The sequence below is a fragment of the Anastrepha ludens genome, chromosome 4 (assembly GCF_028408465.1).
Source record: "Anastrepha ludens isolate Willacy chromosome 4, idAnaLude1.1, whole genome shotgun sequence".
NCBI lineage: Eukaryota > Metazoa > Arthropoda > Insecta > Diptera > Tephritidae > Anastrepha > Anastrepha ludens.
In genome coordinates this window covers 124,665,024-124,689,444 of record NC_071500.1, presented here as the reverse complement: position 1 = coordinate 124,689,444, position 24,421 = coordinate 124,665,024, and the positions used below count along the sequence as shown (strand labels likewise).

The following is a 24,421-nucleotide window of genomic DNA, read 5'->3' as shown; positions in this document are numbered from 1 at the left end:
TTATAAATTATTGTTTTAAAGTCTGGAAGCGTATTAATAAAAAAAGATTAGAATAGACATAATTAAGAGTGGTTTTCACAGCAAAAACACAGCAGAACCTCCAATCGCAAATCAAAAAAAAATTAAAACATTTAAGGGGACAATACCTGCAAAATTTCGAAAAAAAAAATTTTTTTTCATAAAATGTTAATATAATCCTTTAAGAATATGTCAAAAAATTTTTAGAACGTAAATTTAAGTATTTCTACACGATAGCTCGAAAAGTTATTGACCGAATTCGCCCCAAAATTCGTTTTTTTAAGCATTTTATTCCGCGATTTTTTTTTTTATTTTTGTTTAATTCATATAGAAATTATGACATTAATAATTTGTATTCAGGTCACTGACGCCGATGCTACAATGCCCGCCGATTGAGAAGCCCCGCTGCGACCTTCCTGGAAGAATTGAATGCACATTCGCCATTTTAAATGATTAAAAATAAATTATATTATTTTAATGTATAAATAAACTGTATGCCTATTTTGAAAAAAATATATTGACTTCTTCATCTATACTAATATTAATATATAAAGAGGAAAACTTTGTTTGTTTGTTTGTTTGGTTGTAATGAATAGGCGCAAAAACTACTGGACCGATTTTAAAAATTCTTTCACCATTCGAAAGCTACGTCATCCACGAGTAACATGGATTATATTTTATTTTGGAAATAGGGCTCGAGATATAGGTCAAAACGTGGACCCGGGTAACCTTCGGATGTGTATGTACAATATGGGTATCAAATGAAAGCTGTTGGTGAATGCTTTAGTCCAGAGTATTTTTCATGCCGCTCCGTGACTAGGGTCTCGAGATAGAGACCAAAACGTGGACCCTAGAATGTGTTTGTACAATATGGATACCAAATGAAAGCTGTTGATAAGTGCTTTAATACGGGGTAATTTTCATACCTATTGATGACTAGGGTCTCGAAATATATGCCAAAACGTGGACCCACCGTGTCTTTGAACCGAATTAAACCAAACTTACACACATTGTTAAGTAGGTATTGAAGATGATTTCCGTATAGTTTGAATACCTATTGGTAGATAGGGTCTCGAGATATAGGTCAAAACGTGGGCCCGGGTAATCTTCGGACGTGTATGTACAATATGGGTATCAAATGAAAGCTGTTGGTGAATGCTTTATTACAGAGTATTTTTCATGCCGCTCCGTGACTGGGGTCTCGAGATATAGGTCAAAACGTGGACCCGGGTAACCTTTGGTTGTGTATGTACAATATGGGTATCAAATGAAAGCTGTTGATAAGTGCTTTAATACGGGGTAATTTTCATACCTATTGATGGCTAGGGTCTCGAAATATATGCCAAAACGTGGACCCGCCGTGTCTTTGCACCGAATTAAACCAAACTTACGCACATTGTTAAGTAAGTATTGAAAATGGGTTTCGTAAAGTTTGGTTGTAATTCGGAGCACTGGCAACGGGTACAGCGTTCTTTTGAACCAGCCATAATGTCGCTTACTTTTTTAACGCTTGGGGCGGAACTGAACTGTCAAATTGACAGTGTGAGTTACAATGTGTCAATATTTCTTTCTGATTTGGATGCCATAAGGAAAAAACGTAAGTGCAACATGTAAAAATTGTTTGTGAATTTTTTTGGAGTGGATTTTGGAACAGTGAATAATTTCTTACGAATACGGATAATGGTTAAAAGCTCCAATGCTTAATAAAACATATAAATTGAAACGAAAAATTCATGGATGATCAGGAAAAAAGACGATTGTTTATTCATATGCGTTGATTTGAAATTTAAAAACAATCTTCTTTTTTCCTGATTTTCAATTTATATTTTATATTTACTCAAAAACAAATAGAAAAACAAAAAATATTGTTTATGCCAAAGCGCTTGAATAAAGAATAAAGAAATAAATAATATGAAAATCATATATTTTCTGTTCTAAACCATATCTATTCTATTTTAGTGTGCCCAGCGAAGGGGGCCGGGTTTGCTAGTTTTAAATAATTTTAATGAAAATAAGGGAAAATATGGCCGTTTACAGGTATCTGTCCCCTTAAAACTGCCCGAGTATGAGCTATGGGCAATAAAAATTCTCATTCCAAAAGGAATTGCTATTAATGGACTCCAGCTTGTAGAATACGTTTTTTTATTCGCGGATGGGCATAAACTGATTTAAAAAAGTAAAATTTTTGTGAAAATTCGCAGATATGTGAGGTGTGTGCAAAAAATAAGGTGAGGTGACATGCAAAATTTTGTGGGCAATGCATATGTATGTATCTCCAAAGTGACGTTGCATCCAAAGTTCCTCTCACAATTATTTTTTTTTTACCATAGCTAAATAGCAAACCTGGTAATCTATATTATCATCCTTGGCTGATTCCTCCGCCTTCACTGAGAGCCGGTTAACGGTCTGATGTTGGCCACATCTTCCGAATTTTTTTCGTTGTTACGACCAAAGCTACACAAATTCTTCCAATGCAAACTGCGCAATGCTGCATACTTGCACTGATCTAAGCAGGTTGCTACATTATTTACAAGCTCGCTTGATTTGTTGTTGCTTTGCCATACACACTAAGCGTGCAGTTATGTATGTATGTACATATGTGAGTGATGAAAAATTGGCATACCTGCACACACTTGCGCATTGTGAAAATTTTTGTAGGTGTTCTTCATCGCACAAATCGAAAAAGGAAGGGAACCAAATGCCATTTGAGCTTCAATGAGGCCAACAAATGCAAGGCATCACTTTTTCTCACACACCTTTCCATAGCAGCAGCATCCTCACTTTGCTCAATGTTGACCAATATTACTCACAGCGCATAAACCAGAACACACCAGCGTACAAAAAAAACAAAAACAAAAAAAAAATTAAAAAAAAAATTCAAATCTCTTCCCGACAAGCGTGCTGATAATTTATACGATTTTCCTCGCCTAATTTTTTTTGGTGCTTTGTTTTGCTCTATTTTTCCGTTGTTTTTTGTGCCGTAAAATTTTACTGCTGCTTTGATTTGCTTATATTACGAAATATAAACATAATCATGCAGCGAAATGTTAACTGAATTATAAATTGTGTTGGTGGTGTTGTTGGTTGGCGAATGTATTCTTTTTATTGGCGGAAAGCATTTGAGTTTTCCCTGTGCATATGAATTTGGAAATTTCCACAACCTTTTTCCATTGTTTTCTTTTCGTGATAGTGTGTGTGTGTTGTTGTAGTTGTAGACTCGCCGCTTTTCCTGATTATTTAGCTGTTCATATCTTCTTTTTTTTTTGAAGCAGTAAAAATAAACAGAACTAAAATAAGCAGAAATGAATTTGAGAATTGATTTTTTTAAAGCAAAATGCTGCTGCAGTTATAAAGAAGCCATGGGCAGAAATATACATACTACATAGTTGAGTTGTTTAATTTCGAAACAATAAAATATGTGTGTATGTATTTATGTATGTTTATGTATACAACATTCTTTCGCCACTTTTATTTTGGGTTAGCTGCAACTTTTGGCTGTCTCTATTCGCTTGAATGGCTAATGACCGGCATATTGCTTTTTTGAACGTTTGCTGTGTGTGTGTGTGCGGGTCGGTCGGCCGGTGGGTGAGATTCAGGCGCGCAACTACACACATACATACGTAAATATTCTGGGCAAAATACCAAATAAATGCATGCACACACATACATAAGTATTTATGGTATACCCGACTGTCAGTCTGTCAATTGAACATTGTATGAATCAGCAGCTATGGAGCGCGTCAGCGGAAAGTAATTGGAAAGCAGCAAAGCCACATTGTTTGACTCTTTCATGGAATTCTTGTTTATTTTCGTTTTTGTGTGCTACTCGCGCACACACATACATATGTGCCACCACATACATGGGTTAAAAATGTTTATTTGTAGAAATGTGGAAATGTGTAATTATGAATGTAAAAATGTGCATTTGTTCTGCAATTCCGCCGCTTTTGATGCCGCTTTCGTTTCAATTTTTACTGAATGACTGAAAGCGCTTTGTGCACTTACACACTTACAAATATACTGCATACTTTAGTATAGTTGTAAAGAGATTAATACAACGGTGTGCCTTTGTACGTGCAACGTGCACATGAAAGTTTATACGTACGTACCTACATATACACAAATACTCGTATATCTACGTGAATATTAATATTTTTTGTGTGATCCACGTACCACCAGTGGGTTGTGCGGTGTGCGGCGTGTTCATTGCTCTTTGTGCCGTTTTGCTTTGTTTTTTTTCCTTTTTTCATTTTTCTACATTTATTCACATGCATTGTGTATTGTTTCAGAAACTTTGTTGCTTTTTGTTTTTGTCATAGGATGGCCTCGTCTCGATTCTAAATATTGTTCATTATTTATTGTGGATGCGCTGTCACCCGTGCCGTTGCCGCTAAGCCTGTTTGAGTTTTTATACCCGTACGCGTTAGTGCGCTAGGGTATTATAACTTTGTGCACAGTTGCGTTTAGTAGCTTGTAATTGAAACAGAATCTCCACATCTAAAAAAAATCTACATCTATGGGCACAGGCACTTATTAGCAGGTTTAAACAACTTATTTGTTTCCCATTTAATTTTAATACTTTTTTATGAATCGGCGGGCACTGTAACCGAATGGGTTGGTGCGTGACTACGATTCGGAATTTGGAGAGAACGTAGATTCGAATCTCCGTGAAACACTAAAATAAAGAAATGTTTTTCTAATGCCATGAAAAAGTTCCTCATAAAAATTAGCTGTCGTTCGGAGTCGGCTTAAAACTGGAGGTCCGTTCATTTGTGGAACAACATCAATCAAGGCGCATACTAAAAATAGGAGGAGGAGGTCGGGTGTAAGCGTCAATTATATATATATATATATATATAAATATAAAAGCTGGCGCAAAATTAATCATCCCATCGAAAGATTTCGTAGTCAACTGCACAGTGGGATATGACCCACTGATTCCTGTAGTTTCTGCGACCAGTCACCGGTGATTCTAGCACACCTTCTTCCCGAATGTTACACTGTAGCCTGAAAAAAGTTGGTACATCTCGGCCAGAAGAAAGTCACATGGGCTCAGGCCAACATAGCTCTTTTTTAGGTTTATTAAAGGAAGGGGGTTTGGATGAGCTTTCTACTGTGTTAAGTAGAGGGCACAAAAGGCCAAGAGGTCGAAGTGCAAACCTCATTTTCATTTCTTCATTCATTCATCGAAAAATTTACATTTTTTGCTAATGGCGTCGTGCGACAATCAAATTTGACGCTTGTGAGCAAGACAGCTAGATTCTGCGTAAGGTTTTTGGACCTTTGCACGTTGGCAACGGCGAATATCGCAGGCGATGGAACGATGAGCTGTATGAGATTTACGACGACATAGACATAGCGCAGCGAATAAAGAGCCAGCGGCTTCGTTGGCTGGGTCATGTCGTCCGAATGGATTCAAACGCTCCGGCTTTGAAAGTATTCGATGCGGTACCAGCTGGTGGTAGCAGAGGAAGAGGAAGGCCTCCTCTGCGTTGGAAAGATCAGGTGGAGAAGGACTTGGCTTCACTTGGTGTGTCCAATTGGCGCCGGTTAGCACGAGAGAGAAACGACTGGCGCGCTTTGTTAAGCTCGGCCAAAATCGCGTAAGCGGTTATCGCGCCAATTAAGAAGAAGAGCAAGACAGCTGTATTACATAAGTTCGGGAAAAAAGAAATCCATTCTTTTTGTGTCAAATTTTTACGCAAATGTTTTAAAACTGCTTTCTGGCCGATCTTTAACTCCTGAGCGATGCTACTACATTTATTTGATCTAGAAAAGGAAACAACGTTGAAGGTATCCCAAAACTTGTATTATTCGCGGAAAACGAGCATGGCTGGCGAGTGGCAGGCGTTCCTACTTTACCTGCCAGTTTTTTAGACCGAAAGCTCCTACCGCTACCTTGGTGTGGCTTGCGAAATGAAGAGTTATCAAAGGTGGCGGACATACCCGACTTGACTTTTGTTCAGTCAACAGGATTCATAGGTGGCGCAAAGACAAAGGAAGCGGTGCTGAAAAGTGTTCAATGGCAGGATAAATAGTGGATATATTAGAGTTAGTAGCTAAAGATAGGTAGGTGAAATGGTTGAAGTGCCAGTCTGACACTCTTCAAGTAGCACTAAAGCGTCGTTTTGATACCATTGTGAAACCACCAACAGGCAGATATCTACAGCCAGCAAGAGCTGTTGATACAATGGAGAAGATTGATGGAATTTAGATTTACCTAAAAATAGGTAAAAAAAAGAAAAATCATACTTTCAAAAAAATATTTTATAAAAAACAAACTACCATATTGCCCTCGTAAGTGCTATTATTCTTAGTTTTTCTACTTCTTGGCATCTTAAAAAGGGGCTGTCCGTGAAATGGCTTCCAAATTTTTCAGTCGTGCTAAGACCAATATCCCAGAACTTTAATTCCTTCATTGCCGGCATTAACTGCCATCAATTTTGTTTTTGTGTAAAAAATGTATCAATTTGAGCAAAATTGTATGGTTTAAAAAAACAAAAATAAAGGATTTCTTTTTATCCCAATTGAGCGCGTAAAGGTCACAATAAAGATAAATAATAATAATAATAAAGATTTTTTTATTAGTAAAAGAATTTTTTAGTAAAAAAATTATTCCAAAACAAAAAATCTCTTACTAAACGAAATAAGTCCAAGTTTCATAAATACATATACATACACTTTTATATATTAATTAATATAAGATTTCAAACAATCTAAAATTTGTAACCTTTTTTCAATACAACTAAAAACATGCGTTGGGTATAAAAAATTCTGTTGTCCCCGTTTCTTGTTTGTTTAATCTCTTGCCTGTTTTATTTCTCAGACCAGCGCATTTTGCATTCTTTTGAATGAATTTTTTAATTGAGTAACAATTTCTGTGCACACCCAAACACACACAGGTATTTGTATGTATGTATATACAAACAGCTGATATATTTATGCGTGCACATTTTTCTGCTCTTTATAATGATTCATTGATATTTCATTGAACTTTACTTAGTTCCACTGACGTTAGTTCTTCTGAAAAGTCATGAAACCATTAGCATGAACTAAAATTACGTTTTATCACGACTAGGGGAAAAATGCGGAAATGCAGTGCACCTGAGAGGAAGTACCTAGAATTCACCGAGAATATATTCCATTTACCCATAAAACGAAATGAAATAATCATGGAACTGAGATCTTGGAGTTTCCTATAGTACCACTCACTTAGCAAGAGTTTTGAGCCCTTCACCTAGATATTGTTGGGCAGAAGTTGTACAGTTTAATCCACTGCTGCATTTTGACAACTTTTACAGAAGTCATTCCGAAGAAACTACAAGCCAACGCGCAAGCCAATAAAGCAATGCCCAGTTGGCAGCGCGGTTTCTGGACAAATATTTTGTATACTGAGAGTGAGTAGCGATTAGTACAGATTTCCTGTGCCAAACAATTATTTTAGTTCGAAATCTCCCAACCACTTGATATGTGGATTCTGAAAGCCATCTTTGCGCCGTGGTCACAAAATACTTTTGCTAGGCGAACAACAGAGCTGTTTCAGCAGCAGCAGTTAGAGCTAAATAATATCAACGCCCTGAGTCGCGTCTGATCACATCGAACTTTCCGACAAGTGCTGCATTGAACATGAAACAGTGTTCCAGAGGGGGTAGACTCAGACGTGCCGACGGCAAGTACAGACGCTTGAGTTTACGACTCACGACCATATCATACGCAGACAAGACAGTAATGCAGATGAAATTATCGCACCCTTTCGAAATTCCTTTTGCTTTATAACGAAAGTAATGGGTATAACCTCCAAACATCGCAGGCTTCTTTTGCGATTGATACGACACAATCACAGCTCCACCCTCGTTGAAGTGCAAATGCGGCTGCGGGCTGGAAGTCAGAAGTCGAAGAGGGGAGGTTTGTTTTAGTGGGAGCATGCTACACATATTATTGGTGCGACGGCTTCAATCGAAATGTTTCTGCCATTTTTATCTTTCTCGACCACAAAAAAAAGTAGTTCGCTTAGTTTGTAAGGGCATAACTGGTGTAGCCCTATTGGCAGTATCGCATCGGATGGTACTACCATAAGCTAGCAAGTCTGTCTGGTAGCTACCTTCCTTCAATGATGCAATAACGTGAAGCCTAAGCTATGTGCAACTCAGCCATCGCGTTAAGAATTTGAAAGCAGTTCATACTTAATTTTGAGGTCACCGTCATTTGAAAAAATTTGATAACCGTCTGACAGTTAGTGATAATCTAGATTTCTTACCATGGAATCGCAGTAGTAATGCAGGCTTTGCGAATACTTCTTAGGCTGACCTGCAATACGTCACAGCAATCACTTCAAAAAAGCTCCTCATAAAAAACCATTTGCCGTTTAGAGTCGTCTTAAAACTGTAGATCCCTCCATTTGTGGTAAAACATGCGAACGCACGCCACAAATAGGAGGAGGAGCTCGACCAAAAACCTACCATAAGTGCACGAGCCAATTATTAATCTTTTTTTATCACTTCTCCTAACTTAGCCTTACATTAGCAGATATACATTTTGGGGGTTTCCATGTAAAATTTATCAAATTAATTCACTTGCGGTTGACACAATTCTGGAGAAGGCATAGGACATAATGCAAGCGTTTAATAGCAAGCTGCATTCCTTTAGAACAAAAAATCGAAAGAGATTTTAGGCTTTACAAGTAAGTGGCTTAATTTTAATGTGTTAGAAAAATTATAAAGTTATAATTAGAATTTAATAAGTCGCTTAAATATGTTGTACACACCATGCAAATGCTTATGAAGACACGCCAGAATAAAATTTAAATTATCCTGAGAACTCACCACCTTAACTCAAATGGAGGATGGAGGATATTAAAGTGATTGTTTACCTGAAAGAATAAAAGTAAATTTTAGCTACAAATCCAGTGTAAAACAATTATTAATAAATGAACGATATTGTAAAATAAATATTAGTGAATTAAATGCATTTCAAAATAAGGGAGCCTAGTTTGTAAGTCTTGCGTGCATTAGCTGATTTAAGTTAAAGCTGCTATTACACAATGAAAAATTACAATAAAGAAATTCAAACTATGATAAACATGTAATTAATTTTAATAAATTAATAATAAATATTAAGTAATTATTTCTATTAATAAATTAAATATTTATTATTCCAAATATAAACATTTGATAATTTTATCTGTTCCCCTACGTAGAACAAAAGAGTATAATATTTATTTTGAGGTGGTGGCCACTTAATTCACTGCGCATCTGGTTACCTAGAAAAGTGTTTTTCATTTGGAAATATTCTTGGAAATATTGGAAGCATGATAAATGCTTTTTTTCATCATACTTCTGTGAAAGGATGCGTTAGCTGACATGCACACATACATACATACATATACATATGTGGCATGCTAAAGGTATAAATTTCATATAGTTCTGCGAAATTCTGAGGCACCTAAGTCGGTAAGTTTTGATTGATGGCTTAATGATGGGTGTACCTGCGTCACATAGACAAATATTTGAGTGCGTAGGTATATATGTATGTACATATGTACATGCGGGTACATGCGGGTACATGCCTACGTAGGTCGTTTACCTAATACAAAAAATTTCCGGTATGCGCTGGCGACCATAACTGATTGTTTTTAAATATTTAAAATACTTTTCGAGATAAATTATTTGGTTTTTAATATTGTTCATGTTTTAACCGAAAACTATAAAAAATTACACTTTTAAACTTTATACAAAATTGAGATAAATTGAAAAAATGTTCACGTAAATTTCAAATTATTCAGTTGGAATTTTTAGAAAATTTTTGGGTATGCAGCAACTAGGCTCATAAAATTTTAGTCATTGCCGCAACAGTCAGTTCCACATCAACGGAACGAGCTGCATTTATATCCGACGAAGGACTGTCTCACACCAGCAGCATTCCACGTATACGTATGGGAATGGCATTTTAGTAAAATAGGTGCAAAAATGGTCTAAAAAATTCCGTTGATTTTTAAAGATTTTGCTTGCTGACGGCTCTTGAGTTTTTTTTTCTTGTAAAGAGTGCAATTTATAAAAGCTCGCATCGAGTTTTTTTTTTAATATAAACGTTTTTCCAATAACAGGTATTATTTTGAATTGGATTACGCTATCGAGAGATGATTAACGATTTTTTATGGCCGGAATTGGATGGTATTGTTCTGTAGAACGTTTATTTTCAACAAGACGGCGCTGCGTGCCACACAAGCAACGAAACCATTGATCTTTTACGGGAAAAGTTTCCGGACCGTGTTATCTCTCGAAGAGGTGATAACAATTGGCCACCGAGATCTTGTGATTTAACTCCTTGTGACTTTTTTCTTTGGGGCCCCGTGAAAGAGAAGGTCTACGCCAACAGCCCAGGGTCGATTCAAGACTTCAAATATGGAATTCGTGAGGCTATCGAGGACATGGGGCAGCCCCTTTGCAATTCGGTTGTGGAAAATTTCATGAAAAGGATATTGTCCTGTAAGCGTGGTCGCGGTGGTCATTTGCCTCATGTTATTTTTCACTATTAACGGCATACCTTCCTCTTTATAATGATAATTTATATTAAAAATAGCATTTTTCTTTGAATATCAAAATAACACATCTTATTGGGGAACACTTTATTTTGCACATGGTCTTGTGCATTCTCTTCCGCGTCCAATGATTTTACGAATGTTTTAATTATTTTTTTGAAGTGAAACTTCTTAGGCGTCGATGGACGAGCGAATAAAATTTCAAGGCCATGCAACGTTTTGGGCATTTTCGTTCCGAGAGTGAAAAAAAGATATAACGTAGAGGAAAAGGAGAGAGAGCTATACCTTATATATATCTTAGATACACTTTAGGCTATTTTTCCCGAGTTTTACCTTGTGGTTGCTAATTTCTAGTGAGAAATAACACTGCCTACTTTTTGGCGCTTGTTTGTTGGCGCAAACTTGTATATTTTTGGTGCTTACTTTTTGGCGTTATATTTCCTGGGTGCCTACTCTTTGGGCCGTTTCCTGGGTAGTGCTTGTGCGTACTATAAAGGGCTATCCATTTCGGCGTTGGATTTATTGTGCCGTTGCTGCGGTCCTGTAATCGCTGTGTTTGTGCGGGTGATAAATGCTCCGAGTAGTGCGCGTTGTTGCCACGGTTTGTGTCCGGCGTTTACCTACACCGGTCGACCCGTCTCCGTTTTTTGTAAATTTTGTCTATTTGTATTCTCTGCAAATGTTGTGAATTTATTTATATATATATTCTTTCTCTCTCTCTCTCATTTCCTCCCAGATCTCTCCCTATTTCTTTGTCTGCCTTGAAAGTTTCACTTCTGCTATGTGTACTACGCTACGAGCGCTTTTTTAAATTTTTTTTATAACAGTTTCATATAAAATTAGTCTAGATCTGGTATCCTTAAAGATGCAGAGAAGATGCATTGCTGTTGTTGAGTTCAATCGTCTACAACCGGATGCTCTGCCGCCACAGATAATTTAAACAGCTCCTTGTAACACATGGGCTGAAAAGTCCCGGCCCTAACAAAGAAGACATGTTGTTTTTTGTTCAAAACTAGCTTTATCCATCAACGCAAACATTCCAGTGCCGCTCTAACATTTCAATATAACTTTTGTAGAACGGTTTATCTTTTGACTCAAAATAGGCCTCAGTTTCAGCGATAGCTTCTTCATTCGAGCGAAATTTCTTTCATCTTTTAAGTCTGCGAACAGCCAGTAGTCGCTGGGAGCCAAATCTGGCGAATACGCTGGATGAGGGAGCCTATTTGAAGTTTAATTAAAAATGTAGTTTTGTTATTGTTTTGATTAACTTGTGACACCGTGCTTTGCCTAGATGAAACAGAGCAATTGCTGCACCCACTTTGAGCAGAGCTTTCTCATAGTCAAATGCTCATGCAATATAAAGCCACACCTTCTTTTGACATCTTTACGAGTCAGCAAACTCACGCAACTTCACTTTTCGATCTCTCATAACGATTTTGTGGATTTCTTTGATATTCTCTGGTGTTACCGCCTCATTTGGACGCCCACTGGGTTGTGCATCATCGGTGTCTCTACGACCATGTTTGAAGTCAGCAAACCATCATTTTATTGTTGTTTCTGAAGGAGTGGAATCCACAAAACTCTTTTCAAGCCATTGCTTCGCTTGAAAGGTATTTTTGTCCATCAAGAAGCAGTGAAAAATTAAAACACGAAATTATTTTTCATCCATTGTTTTAAAAATAACAAAAGTAGCGTCACTCTTAGCACAATAACTCACGAACTAATGAATAGGGTATCATGAAATTTTAAGACGTGTCTTTTTAAGGTGAGTCCTAACTCAAAAAGAGGTGAATACAATAAAATTAGTGCCATCTATGCATTAGGTTCTGGACTTTTCAGCCCATGTCTTATCTACCAGATTGTAAAAAAAAAATCATTTTGTAATATCATTTTAAGTTTTGCATTCTCATAAACCACCCTTTACATCCTCTTAGATGATGCTGGAAAACTGAATTCAATGTAAATATGAATCAAAATATTGTAGAAACTACCACCGCTATGCACAAATTAAGTCAGTATAACTTTTATTAATTACAAAATGTTTTCCTCATGCGACTAGTACAAATATCCTCCGAAATTTCCTCCCTAGCACAGTAGAGTAGTTAGAAGTTGGGATTGCTGCTTAATGTCAATGTAATATTCATTTAATTAAAATTGAGTGCCAAGTTAGCATTTTTAAACTTAGTAAATTGTAAAGCGGGGACTGAAGAATTTCTTAATTAAATTGGGAGCATTCCCGTTGAACAGCTACATACACACGTTTAACGACGCTAAGTTTCCTGCGTATTTACACATATCAGAGTTCGCTTTATTACTCATGCGAAAGAACGGTAAATATCTTGCGGAAAGTAATTAAGTTACTTTTTCTTCTAGGCTTAAACTAATTAGAAACTCAAAACTCAAAAAAGTAAATTACAAAGTTTCCACTTTGAGGCACTGTAGGTAGCCCTTTTGTGAGGTCCAAAGACTCGCGCTGTGCTTTAAGTGACTGCTTTGCTACAATCATTTTGGTTTTTTCCGGTTGTAATTTTTCCATTCCTTTTATGAAATACATTCAAGGATTTTTCATTATTTAAACAAACTCATTGCATTAAAATCATTTAAAATATCCTCATCGTTTCTAACCACCCGCCATTCGGTTGGGCGTAGGCGTTTTGCATAGAATTGTTTGCAATCCAACGCATAGGTAAAAAAACATGTTTACCTTGCGCAAAAGCAATGTCAAGGGGCGTGGTGGCGGTGGCGTGGGTGCGTTGCCTATGAAATATGCAGCTTTATATTTAATTTAGTCATTTTTTCCTAAATATTTTGCTGCAGGCTGAGTAATTTTTATTTCGTTGTTTTTGTTTTTTGTTATTTCTAAATACTGTTTGCCTCTTTGCGTTTATTTAGCCATCCGTAGCAACATGCGCCGCTCTCCACCCATTGCTTTGTTTTTGGAATTAAAAAATTTCCTACGCTCTTGTAAATATGAAACTTGAAAGTAAATGTTCGCCCGTAGGTGTTTTCGAGCATTAGTAAGCTGCTGTGGTGCGCTGGTGGTGACGGAGTTTTGTGCGCTTGTGGGCGTTTATCAATTCGTTTTCAGAAGAACACAATAAAAGCACTTCCAGCGAAATGAAAGCCATAGTAAGAATTCCAATTTTATTTTCAATGCCAAGTGCGAACAAATGTTTTATATTTTTAAACAATTTTTTTTCTTTTTAGTTTGAGTTGAAATGGGAAATATTAAAAATTAGCTGATGATTAAGCAGGGTGAATAATATCAAATACATTTTTGTATGTACATATCTATGCGGGGATATGCAAAATAACGCCAATAAAAGCAGAGATTCCGCAGAAAAAGGAAAGTTAATTCTTTCAAAAGTGCTACTAAATATTTTTTTTCGCGTTCACTCTTTTGGATTTAATAATCGCAAATATTTTTTGTATAGTGCCGATTTGGGTGCATTAGACCGCAGCTGCAGCAGTCGAGCGCGATTTTGCATGTCATGCAGCCAGAGCGCAGCTGATGCTGAGTTCCCTTTCAATTGTAGACAAAAACAACAAGCAACATCCAAAGACTTGTAAAATTGTGCTGAAAATTGTGCGGGAGTCAAAATGTTTAAGTCACACATTCCCACAACAGTCGATTCTATGTTATGCCCCGGATTTATGTCCAGCCAAGGACTTTTCAAGCCACCGCCATTCTCCGTACATGTATGGAGAATGTTTATGGTGCTACAACAACAACATGTCTGGCTCACATGACAGCAGCACAACCGAATAATAAAAGTTGAGGTAAATCGCATCGAATGAAGCAGAAGCGCAAAGGCTCTCTGAATGTTGCGTCATGCAGGTAGCCTTTTTTCGTGGCGAGCTTTTATATACAGAGCTCCGTTTAATAGCGATGAGCTTACAAAAAATTCGTGATCTAATCAAAGATAATGAAGAAAGTTGGTGAGGTTCAGCGTACTAGCCAGGGCGGCAGCCCTTGGTCGGAAAAAATCCAAGTCATTCCAGTAGGCAGAACCGGCTGGCATGAGAGGCTCGTGAGACCAGCGTAAGACGCCAAATAATTAAGTACGACCCTCGTATTTTATTTTAATGGGTTTTGTTTTGATTTATTTTATTTCAATTTAAATCTCATAAGCAAAAACAAAAAAACTACTCGAAAGGCAGTCAAAAATCGCCTATCGCTATTCCTTTGTGCTACCGGAGCATAAATATCAGAAGCTTAAATGACTATTCTATAGAGAAAAAAAAAACAATACAGCACTAAGAAAAGGGAATTTAATAGAGCAGATTTGATTTCAGCCGTCACAAATATCAATAAATGTACTCGTAGTTCTTAAAACCTGTTTACGTTTCACTGGCAAATTTGGTAAATTCTACGTAACTGGAAATACCCGGATTTATATCCGGCCAAGGTCTGTCACTTCAACAGCATTCTCCAAAAATTATCGAATTGACAAAATAACTACTAACCATGAAAAAAAGGCAATTCAGTAGCGAAAATAAAATTTAAGCCAAAATCAACTCCAGCAGCGTAATTTTCACTAGATACATTTAATGTGACATTGAACCTTATTTATTTGGCAACAACAAGTACCATGAACTCCTAAATCAAAGAGGAACAGGAAAAAGGACCACAGTGGGGTTGGTAGCAACGTGGGCGCAGCAGAAGTAGAAAATATTGGATGGATACACACCAAAAAGGCCGGCTGATGCTTTGGCTATACGTTTGCTTATCTGCTCATTCATTTATTCAGCGACACACTCGCATTTTCTGGCAAACGAAGTGTCGACGCGAAACTTTCAACATTTTCGGAAAACTCCAGGCTGCCTGCACAAACAAACATAACAACAGTAGTTCAGTTAAAAAAAAAAACAAATGTCTGATGTGCGCTGCGGGCATGTGGAGCATTCGTGAATGAATTACATATTTTATTTTGCTGACAACAATACAGACAAGCAATACAAATTGGAGAGCGGTCGGGGAAGTGCTTGCCAGAGAGAGCGAGAGTTGGTGAATGCTTGTGGATGGTCAAAAACTTAAAGCAAATTAAACAACAAAAATGCAAGGGATATGATTCATTGCGCATGGTCGGAAATTTCCTTCATCACCACTCCGCCCACCACACCCAACAAAAAGGTCGCCTCTGGTGTAATACAAACAAAATTAGAGTTGTTTTGTAACGAATGAGCATAATTGGCCATGAAAATAAAGTTCTTTGAAATGCATATACATGTGTAGATGTGTAAATATGTATGTAGATGAATGTATGTATACATACATACCGTTTTATTAGCATACATACATACTTATGTATATGTGTAATTGGAAAGTTCCACAAGGATACTGAAATAAGTGCGTTGCGTTTTTTTTTATTGTTTTCTGTACGTACGTACACACATACATACACATTACACGCTTTTCTGTTTCTGGAGAATAAAAAATTAAAGTGAAGAAAGAATTTATTTTGGACAATTACATATTTATATGTATGTATGCATGTATATACACTTTTAAGCATCGAAAGCACACCAATTGGCATTTTTTGAGAAATGGCATACATTCATACAGACATATGTACATTTAAATCTGTATATACATATGTAGTATGTATAGTAAACATCAACACGTGTGCGTGTGAAAAAACATCGCCAGAATTTCATTTTAAAGGGGTCAATAGCAATATCCTGTTGACATCGCGATGTCTTTTTGACTTTGCGCTCAGCGGGCGTTTACATCTTGCATAACAAAAATTTGTTTACACTAAATATATGAACATATGTACATACGCATGTATGGATGGGCGTATGTATGTGTGTAGGTATTTTCGGAATTCGGTTATTTAACACTATTGGACAGTGGCCCGGTACTTTTATGGCTCTGTTTTTTTTTTTTTTTGAAAAGGCGAGTGTAGAAGAATCGAGAGAATGGAAACTCCTAAAACACTCAGGGACTAAAATTAAGCAAAATGTTAAGAGTGAAATATCCCATACATACACCAATCTCATTTTATGGTGAAAATAAGGGGGCGTCCATAAATTACGTGAGGTGTTTTTTTCAATTTTCTGACCCTCCCTCCCCCCCTGATGAGATGTCGTGAGATTTTATTCAACCCCCTCCCCCATCCCCCAATCTCACGTGAGATTTTTCAAAATGTGGGTTTCTTATGTAAACGCGTTGGATTGTTATTGTAAAAAGAAAAAAAATTTGCTTCGTGCTTTTATTTACGACTAGTTAAGACTAGTAATAAATATTGCTAAGAGTTATAAGTGTAATAAAAATTTAACAATAGAAGACTTAAATCGTAACTACTGCGATTAAAAAAAGAATATCTACTCTAATTCAGTCCATGGAGAATCATGGGCGGTTTCAAGAGAGACTATTGGGACCAACATGTTCATATGATTTTCAGTAAAATCATGTGCTCCTTCAACTTCGTTCTAATCTAGCCACTCTAAGCCGTTGACGCTTGCGCACAGTAACTCATTAGCTCGTCTTGTGATAATCCGTGAGGGTCGCGCTTTGCGGAACATACGCGCTACTTAGCTGGTGCAATGTGAGCTGCTCTCCTGTGCTCTGCAGCTCTTGTGATAGATGCGAAGTAAATACCGCATGTACTGCAGCATATTTTCTCTAAATCATCACGTATACTTGGGCAATAGAGATCAATAGGCGTGCTGATGAAGGCATTCAGCGGTTGAATCGGTACGAGTATTAGAAATGGAGCAAATGATTTTCCGTCATGTTCTTTAAAGTCCGGAATTGTCAAACGTCAACCTGAGTGATAGGGCGTTCGGCTCATAGTAGCGCGAAAACAACCGACGGGCTACACTGTACCGCAAATTCAGATTAAATTGAGCTATTTGGTATAAAACAAATATGGTGGTTTGACAGTAGTAATGTATAACGTCGAAGTATGAATGAAATTATTTTCTTTCGAACGAATTAGTGAATGATCTTAATCATACTACGATTACGCTTGAGATTAAATCTTAAGCATGTACAATTTTTTTGTTTCAATCAGAAAAAAAATTGCGTGATATTTGCCGAGACCCCCCCTCTCTCCAACGTAAGATTAGATGAGATTTGACTCGACCCCCCCCCCCCCCCTTAAACATCTCACGTAATTTATGGACGCCCCCTAAGCTGTTTGTATAAATTTATAGGGATAAAAGCATTCAGAAGTTGGCTGATATTTTCCGTTATCAAATTTCTTTTGTTTTTATATTGGAGTAAAGATATAATTACCTTTCATAAACATACATACATATATACAGTCAAAAAGAAAATATACTCAACATATTGATGAGTTTTGACTATTTACTTATTTTGTAACTTCAATTATTTTTTTACAAAAATATAGATACTAGAACAAAAAACTTACAAAGAAAAGTCTCGAATTTTTTATAAAATTAGTAAAAATTGCGCAAATTTTCATCAATAGTTGAACTTTTTGTTCAGAATTTTTAGAAAAATTGCGGGCAGGCAGTTTTATAGACCATTGATGTTTCTGATAATAAAGTGCAAATTTGAAGTAGGTCAAAAATCGCTCTAATTTTTGAGAATTTTTTTTGGTCGCGGCCTTTTGCATTTTCTGCATTTAACACCTACTCCACATTTTTTTGTATAGAAGAAAACACCACACACCGTCAGCAGACATTTTTTGTTTTAAATCAACTCAATTTTTTAATCACGCGAAACTCGCCCGAAATTTCATGATCTATAAAATTGTATACCCAAAATTTGTCTAAAACTCTAGAGTAAAAAGTTTTATAGGTGATTCAAAGATAGAATCAACGCGGCAACGTCCATGTTACTTCGTTGAAACAACGACTGATTGGACGAGTGTGTGAATATGTGTGAAATGAGCGGTCGGAATTCTGCTGCCGAATCCCGTGTGGCGCGGCAGCCTAAGTTACTCTCATAACTTTGCTTTTTCATAGAGCGAATGACCGTTACCTGGCAAGGATGATAGATATATACGGTTTGGTCATTAACTATGGTGAACAAGAAAATTGTAAGGGGAACTTTGGCTGCCACGTCACTTGGAGATTTGCCAGTCGAATTCTGCTCGATCATTTCACATGTATTCACACACTCGTCTAATAGCCGTTGTTCAGATGGTAACGAAATGCCATTTGTTGATTTTTTTTCGTATACCACCAACACAATCACCTCTCTTTATTGTAAGGAGAGCCCCTGTTACGACAGCCCGTTAACTGATTCTGGCAAATTCGCTCAGAGCGGAATAACGGTCTGCTAAAGAGCACACTTTCTCAATTCTTTTCACCATGGTTACCTGGTAATATATCATCTTTACATATATGCAAGTTATAGATAGTTCTGCCCCAAGAATGAGGCAGCGTTTGCTGAGTTGTGCAGTATTGCCAACCATTTGCTCTTCGCAATAAATTTAGGGCTTTTTTATACCGAAAATGCGAAAATTTTGAAGTTTCGTGTTTGTTTCTTTTTTTTTTTAATTTAAAGCTACCGAAACTTTAGGTAAAAAAAAAATTGTATTATTATACAAAAGAAGGTTAAAAAATACCACTCTGAGAAGATTTTAGTGCTAATGAAAATTAATTGGTTTTTATAAAATTTGGTATTTTGAAAGTGTGAATTTAATTTTTTGCTTCTTTTAAGGTTATGGAAGAATATTAAATGGCCCTCTCTCAACTCTTCTTAAGATTGAAAACTTTTTACACATTTTAAAAGGCGTTTGAATTTACTGAATTGCGATTAAAACCATAGAGGTGTAATCGTTTCTTCCGGCCATCAATCCTTAATGGGACATAGGACATTTAGAGTTGTATTCATTGTAAAAATAAGCAACAAAACACCAGAAAATACTAAAGCAACCATACTGACATTTTTACAAAAAGAGTACCTTATCTAGTTACATAACTTCAAATATACCAAAAAAGTCGTTCCCTTAACAAAAGAGTCTCGCTTAACAAAAAAAAAAAACTCATAAATTAAATTGTACATAAGCATAACACATTTATTTAAAAAAAACGCACATTTTAAAGACAGTTTGTCACGCATACAAAGTTCTTTAAGTGATTCAATAAAAATTTGTTGGGTTATTTTCTTTGAATGGGCATTTTAGTGCGTTTTTATATCCAAAGCTAGGCAACACTGCAGTAGCGAGAGAGAGATTTGACTGCCGAAAGCAGAAGAACACCAACAACACCTACAATCGCGGGCAATGCCACCAGATGTTAAAAAAAAGTAAAGCTAAATAAAACTGAGTGATTTATTTAAATAATTATTAAAAAATGTATATTTTACAAAATTATAAACATGACATTTTAATTATAACAGCTAGAAAAATGTCATGAAGAAAGAACTAAAACACCGAGACTAAATAACAAAAAAAATATGCTAAATCAGGTTACGAAAATGGTAATCTGGCCATACTGGGCTAAAATCACGTAACTAGTTGTCAAATTCGTTGAGCGCAAAGTAACGGGAGCACGATAGGCGCCATCTCATTATTCTCTCCATCGTGGTTCTGTCCTATTTTATGACCTCCTTATGTTCCACTGGCCCCATGAGTTTAGCTGTTTTCTTGTACTCTTAGAAATAATTCCTTATGCAAGAGCTTACAAGAAGCGAGCCATCAATCCTCTTCCAGTTCGGTGAAACCCATACGGTAGTACCCTCTTTTGCAAGCTTACCTGCTTCCTACATACATATGTATGTACATATACACATACGAAATCTTATCTAACTTCATTTCCCCGCTGCTATTATGCTTTTACTTCGATGACCGTGACAAATAATCAAAGCACATTGACATTGACATTTGTTTATTTGCAATTCAATTATACTTTGCTTTATTTTCGCTACGTCTTGGCATTTGGTTTCAAAATAAAAATCCGCGCATGCGAACACATATACATACATATGTATGTGTGTCCATAAATGATATGTCTTTGCATAGAGATAAATGCAGTATGTAAATATTTATATCAAATTCGCAACATTTGCCGCTGAATCACAAATTGATCGCACGTGCCAAACATAGCGATGAACGGTATTTTCGTTTGTTTACTTAGCAATCTAACGTGACGAATAAATTTACTTTGATTGTGTTTTGTTGTTTAAGGATATTCTGTTTCTTTTATCACACCGTTATATTTAGGTGAAAAATTATATGTAAATAAATGGCGTCGTACTTTGTTTTTACAATAGTCGTGCTCGTGTCCCAATTGCTACTAATACTATTCCATTTTGGCATTCTTGTACACAAAAAACTTGCAAGGAAGGGGAAATTGAGAGCTCAAAGTACCATTTCATTTCGAAGGGATGTGGCAAGATTTTAAAATAAAATAAATAATTGGCGCGTACACTTCTGTTAGGTGTTTGGCCGAGCTCCTCCTCCTATTTGTGGTGTGCGTCTTGATGTTGTTCCACAAATACAGGGACCTACAGTTTCAAGCCGACTCCGAACGGCAGATATTTTTATGAGGAGCTTTTTCATGGCAGAAATACACTCGGAGGTTTGCCATTGCCTGCCGAGGGGCGACCGCTATTAGAAAAATGTTTTTATTAATTTTGCTTTCACCGAGATTCGAACCAACGACCCCTCAGTGAATTCCGAATGGTGATCACGCACCAACCCATTCGGCTACGGCGGCCGATTTTATTGGATCAGTTTTTACTTGTAAGAACTTGCCACTAAGGCAGCTGTGCTCATGCAATAATTTAAGAAAATCTTTAGTGGATAAGTTTAAATAAAAACAGGGTAACATAAGAAAAGTGTGTAGCTAAACTTGGATTGCAGTATATTTTGCAATTTTCTACTTTTTTGAATTGCGCGTCATGAAACTTGCTATTTATTACGAGTTTTGCATTATTGTACTGTTAGAAATATTTACCTCTTTCAGAGCGAATTTCGTAAAGTTCTTATAAATTTCTTCATTATTTAATTTCTTTTGGAAAAGTACAAGAACAGATCTAACAGATTTTAGCTATATACTTACATATGTATGTATGTATGTATTTAACCCTTTCGCTACTGCTGGGACACTGATATCCCACAGCATGTTCACTTCACCCTGAAACTTGCAATTTTCATAGGAAACTCAACCAAAATGTCTCAATCAATAGCTGCGAACAATACTTACAATTTACCGTTATCCGCATTCCACACTGTTTAAATCGTGATTAGTTTTGATCAGTTGTTTGTGAGCAGTCGCTAATATTGCATCAAATTTACGCGTAATTTTGGTGAAATAATACGTATTTTTATAAGAAGTGTTGATTTTTCTAATGAAAAATATTGCCCTTTTACTGGTAAGTACAAATACATATATATTTTAACAAGAGTTTTATGAAAAATATTCAGCGAAAATTAATTTTGGGATGCATGTGTCCCAGCAGGGCTTTATATAGGGACATATATGTCCCAGCAGTACGTTGTACATAATGTATCACACAGCAAATTTTTTTATTTTTGCAACCTCGTAGACAGCAAAAATGTCGAAATTAAATCGCGATCAAATTAGTGCATTACTTCAAGAAGATAATGATGATTCCATGGAACCAGGAACTGATTTTAGTGACGAAAGTGCTGATATTTATAGTCCTGAGTTAGATGAAACCACTGGCAATGACGATTCTTACAGCGATTCAGAGGATACCGGATTGAGTGACGAGAATGGTGGCATAGACCATCAACCTGCACGAGGAGAGGAAGACTCAGACACGGTTATTTGGAGCACACCGAATGAGTCATTTGTTTCAAGAAAATCGGTTAGTAACCACCGCGAATGCAAAATTGCAGTAAATATTGGGCGCCACTCAACCCCTTACGAAATTTTTCATGTCATGTCGGATAACCATGAGGCAGAGTTTCCATGCCCTGGCATCGTAAATACGTACCGCGCAATAATGGGCGGTGTGGACTTGGCAGATCAAATGTCGGGATTGTATGATATAAACAGAAAATCAAATAAATGGTGGAAAGAAGTATTTTATCGTGGCATGATGATAGCTGCTGTAAACACTTGGGTTATATGTTCGGAGCTGAATAGGAAGAAACCTGCCTTCTTACCAGTGCTGGTCGAGATTGCTGAGTCGATAATTGAAAAAGGAAAGGAATCTACCACATATAAACGATCCCGTCGGTCTGGAAGATCATCGAAAAGGTGCAAATCAATGACAAATGTGGGGGATCATTTACCCATAGAGCAGTCTAAAAGACGTCGGTGCGTAGCATGCGCCAATCGAAAAGTCGCGAAAAAACTAAAATTATTTGCCGTTCTTGTAATTTGCCATTCTGTATACAATGTTTCGCTTCATCACATTCATAAAATAAATAAAAGTGCAAATCATATGATATTACCAAAAAAATGTTTCTACTTTCTAGGTGAAGTTTGTACCCGGTTGGGACAAATATATCCCATTTTTAAATACTGTTGGGACACATATGCCCCACCTCAAAATACCGTTATCTACATAAGTTACAAGCTTCATCTAGTTTCTACGCACATAAAGTACCAACGGGTATCCAAAAACTCAAAAAAAAAGTTTGAGCAAATCCCCTGCAAAAGTCGGAGCGAAAGGGTTAAGTAGCTGAACTTATCACCCAGTACAGTTCATAAATCAATTAAATTTTATTTATCTTTAACCCTCGAATACGCAAACATAAACCGCCGTGAATTTAGAGTATTGCATTTATGGAAGTAATTTAGATGTAATTTTGGCAAGCGACTGTGTCCGCATTTGCAGAATTGCAGCCACTGAGATGGAGGTTCCAGCAGGATAATGATCCGAGGGATTCCTCTAGGCACTGTAAAACGTGGTTACAGCAAAATGCTATAGAGGTCTTAGACTAGCCAGCTCAATCTCCCGATCTCAATCCCATTGAGAATTTGTGGGAGATTGTAAATTCGAAAATTAATAGGGAAAATTGCAGCACAAAGGAAGCCCTGTTTGAAGCGGTTAAAGAAGCCTGGTACAACATTTCTCCGGAAATTATTAGTAACCTAATATCTTCTATGCCAAAAAGATGTTCTGAAGTTATCAAAAATAATGGGTTTAGTACAAAATACTGAAGAATAAAAACAATTATTTTCGCTTTTAATGGGGGGTGCTTTAGTTTTGTACAGACAAGTTTTGAATAATATTAATATTTTTGACGTGATAACGTCTTATAATTCGATTTAACAGGCTGCACGCACGAAAAAATGTGTCGTTACCTTGCTCATTAGTGTTACCTTGCTCATATGTCGTTACCTTGCTCATTGCCGTTACCTTACTCATTTGTCGTTACCTTGCTCATTGCATTGAATGAACTGCAAGCGAAAGCGCGGAACGAACGACGAAGCAAACGAACGGCAACGTTCGACATCTTGCTCTCTCCTACTTAAGTGAGCGTATATATGTATGTATATGCGCATATGTACATATATAAATTCACGTATTTGTATTTGCATATGCCTTCTTATTGATTATTATTAATTTGATTCACTTGAAGAATTTAAAATAAAACCAAGTTTGTTAATAATACCTGTTGTTTTAATGTTATTATTATTAATTTTTTTATTATATATGAAGGAAAAAATGTATGGTAATATTTACCATATACCTTATAAGATATGTTGTCTATACTATTTAATATTATAAAGAGGAAAACTTTGTTTGTTTGTAATGAATAGGCTCAAAAACTACTGGACCGATTTTAAAAATTCTTTTACCATTCGAAAGCTACGTCATCCACGAGTAACATGGATTATATTTTATTTTGGAAATAGGGCTCGAGATATAGGTCAAAACGTGGACCCGGGTAACCTTCGGATGTGTATGTACAATATGGGTATCAAATGGAAGCTGTTGGTGAATGCTTTAGTTCAGAGTATTTC

General features: G+C 36.5%; 1 protein-coding gene across 2 annotated transcripts in view; it reads right to left on the bottom strand.

Moving 5' to 3' along the window:
* Nucleotides 1–24,421, bottom strand: part of LOC128861041 (dual specificity protein phosphatase Mpk3-like) — a 104,724-nt gene that overhangs the window by 30,689 nt on the left and 49,614 nt on the right. The window contains exon 2 of one of the 2 annotated variants that reach the window (XR_008454327.1): nucleotides 8,783–8,887. Coding sequence is in view for 1 of the 2 variants with exons in the window: in XM_054098921.1 (XP_053954896.1) it covers nucleotides 8,871–8,887 (17 nt within the window). In the remaining variant the exon portion in view is untranslated. The remainder of the gene's footprint in view (nucleotides 1–8,782; nucleotides 8,888–24,421) is intronic. The other variant, XM_054098921.1, reaches the window with a different exon arrangement.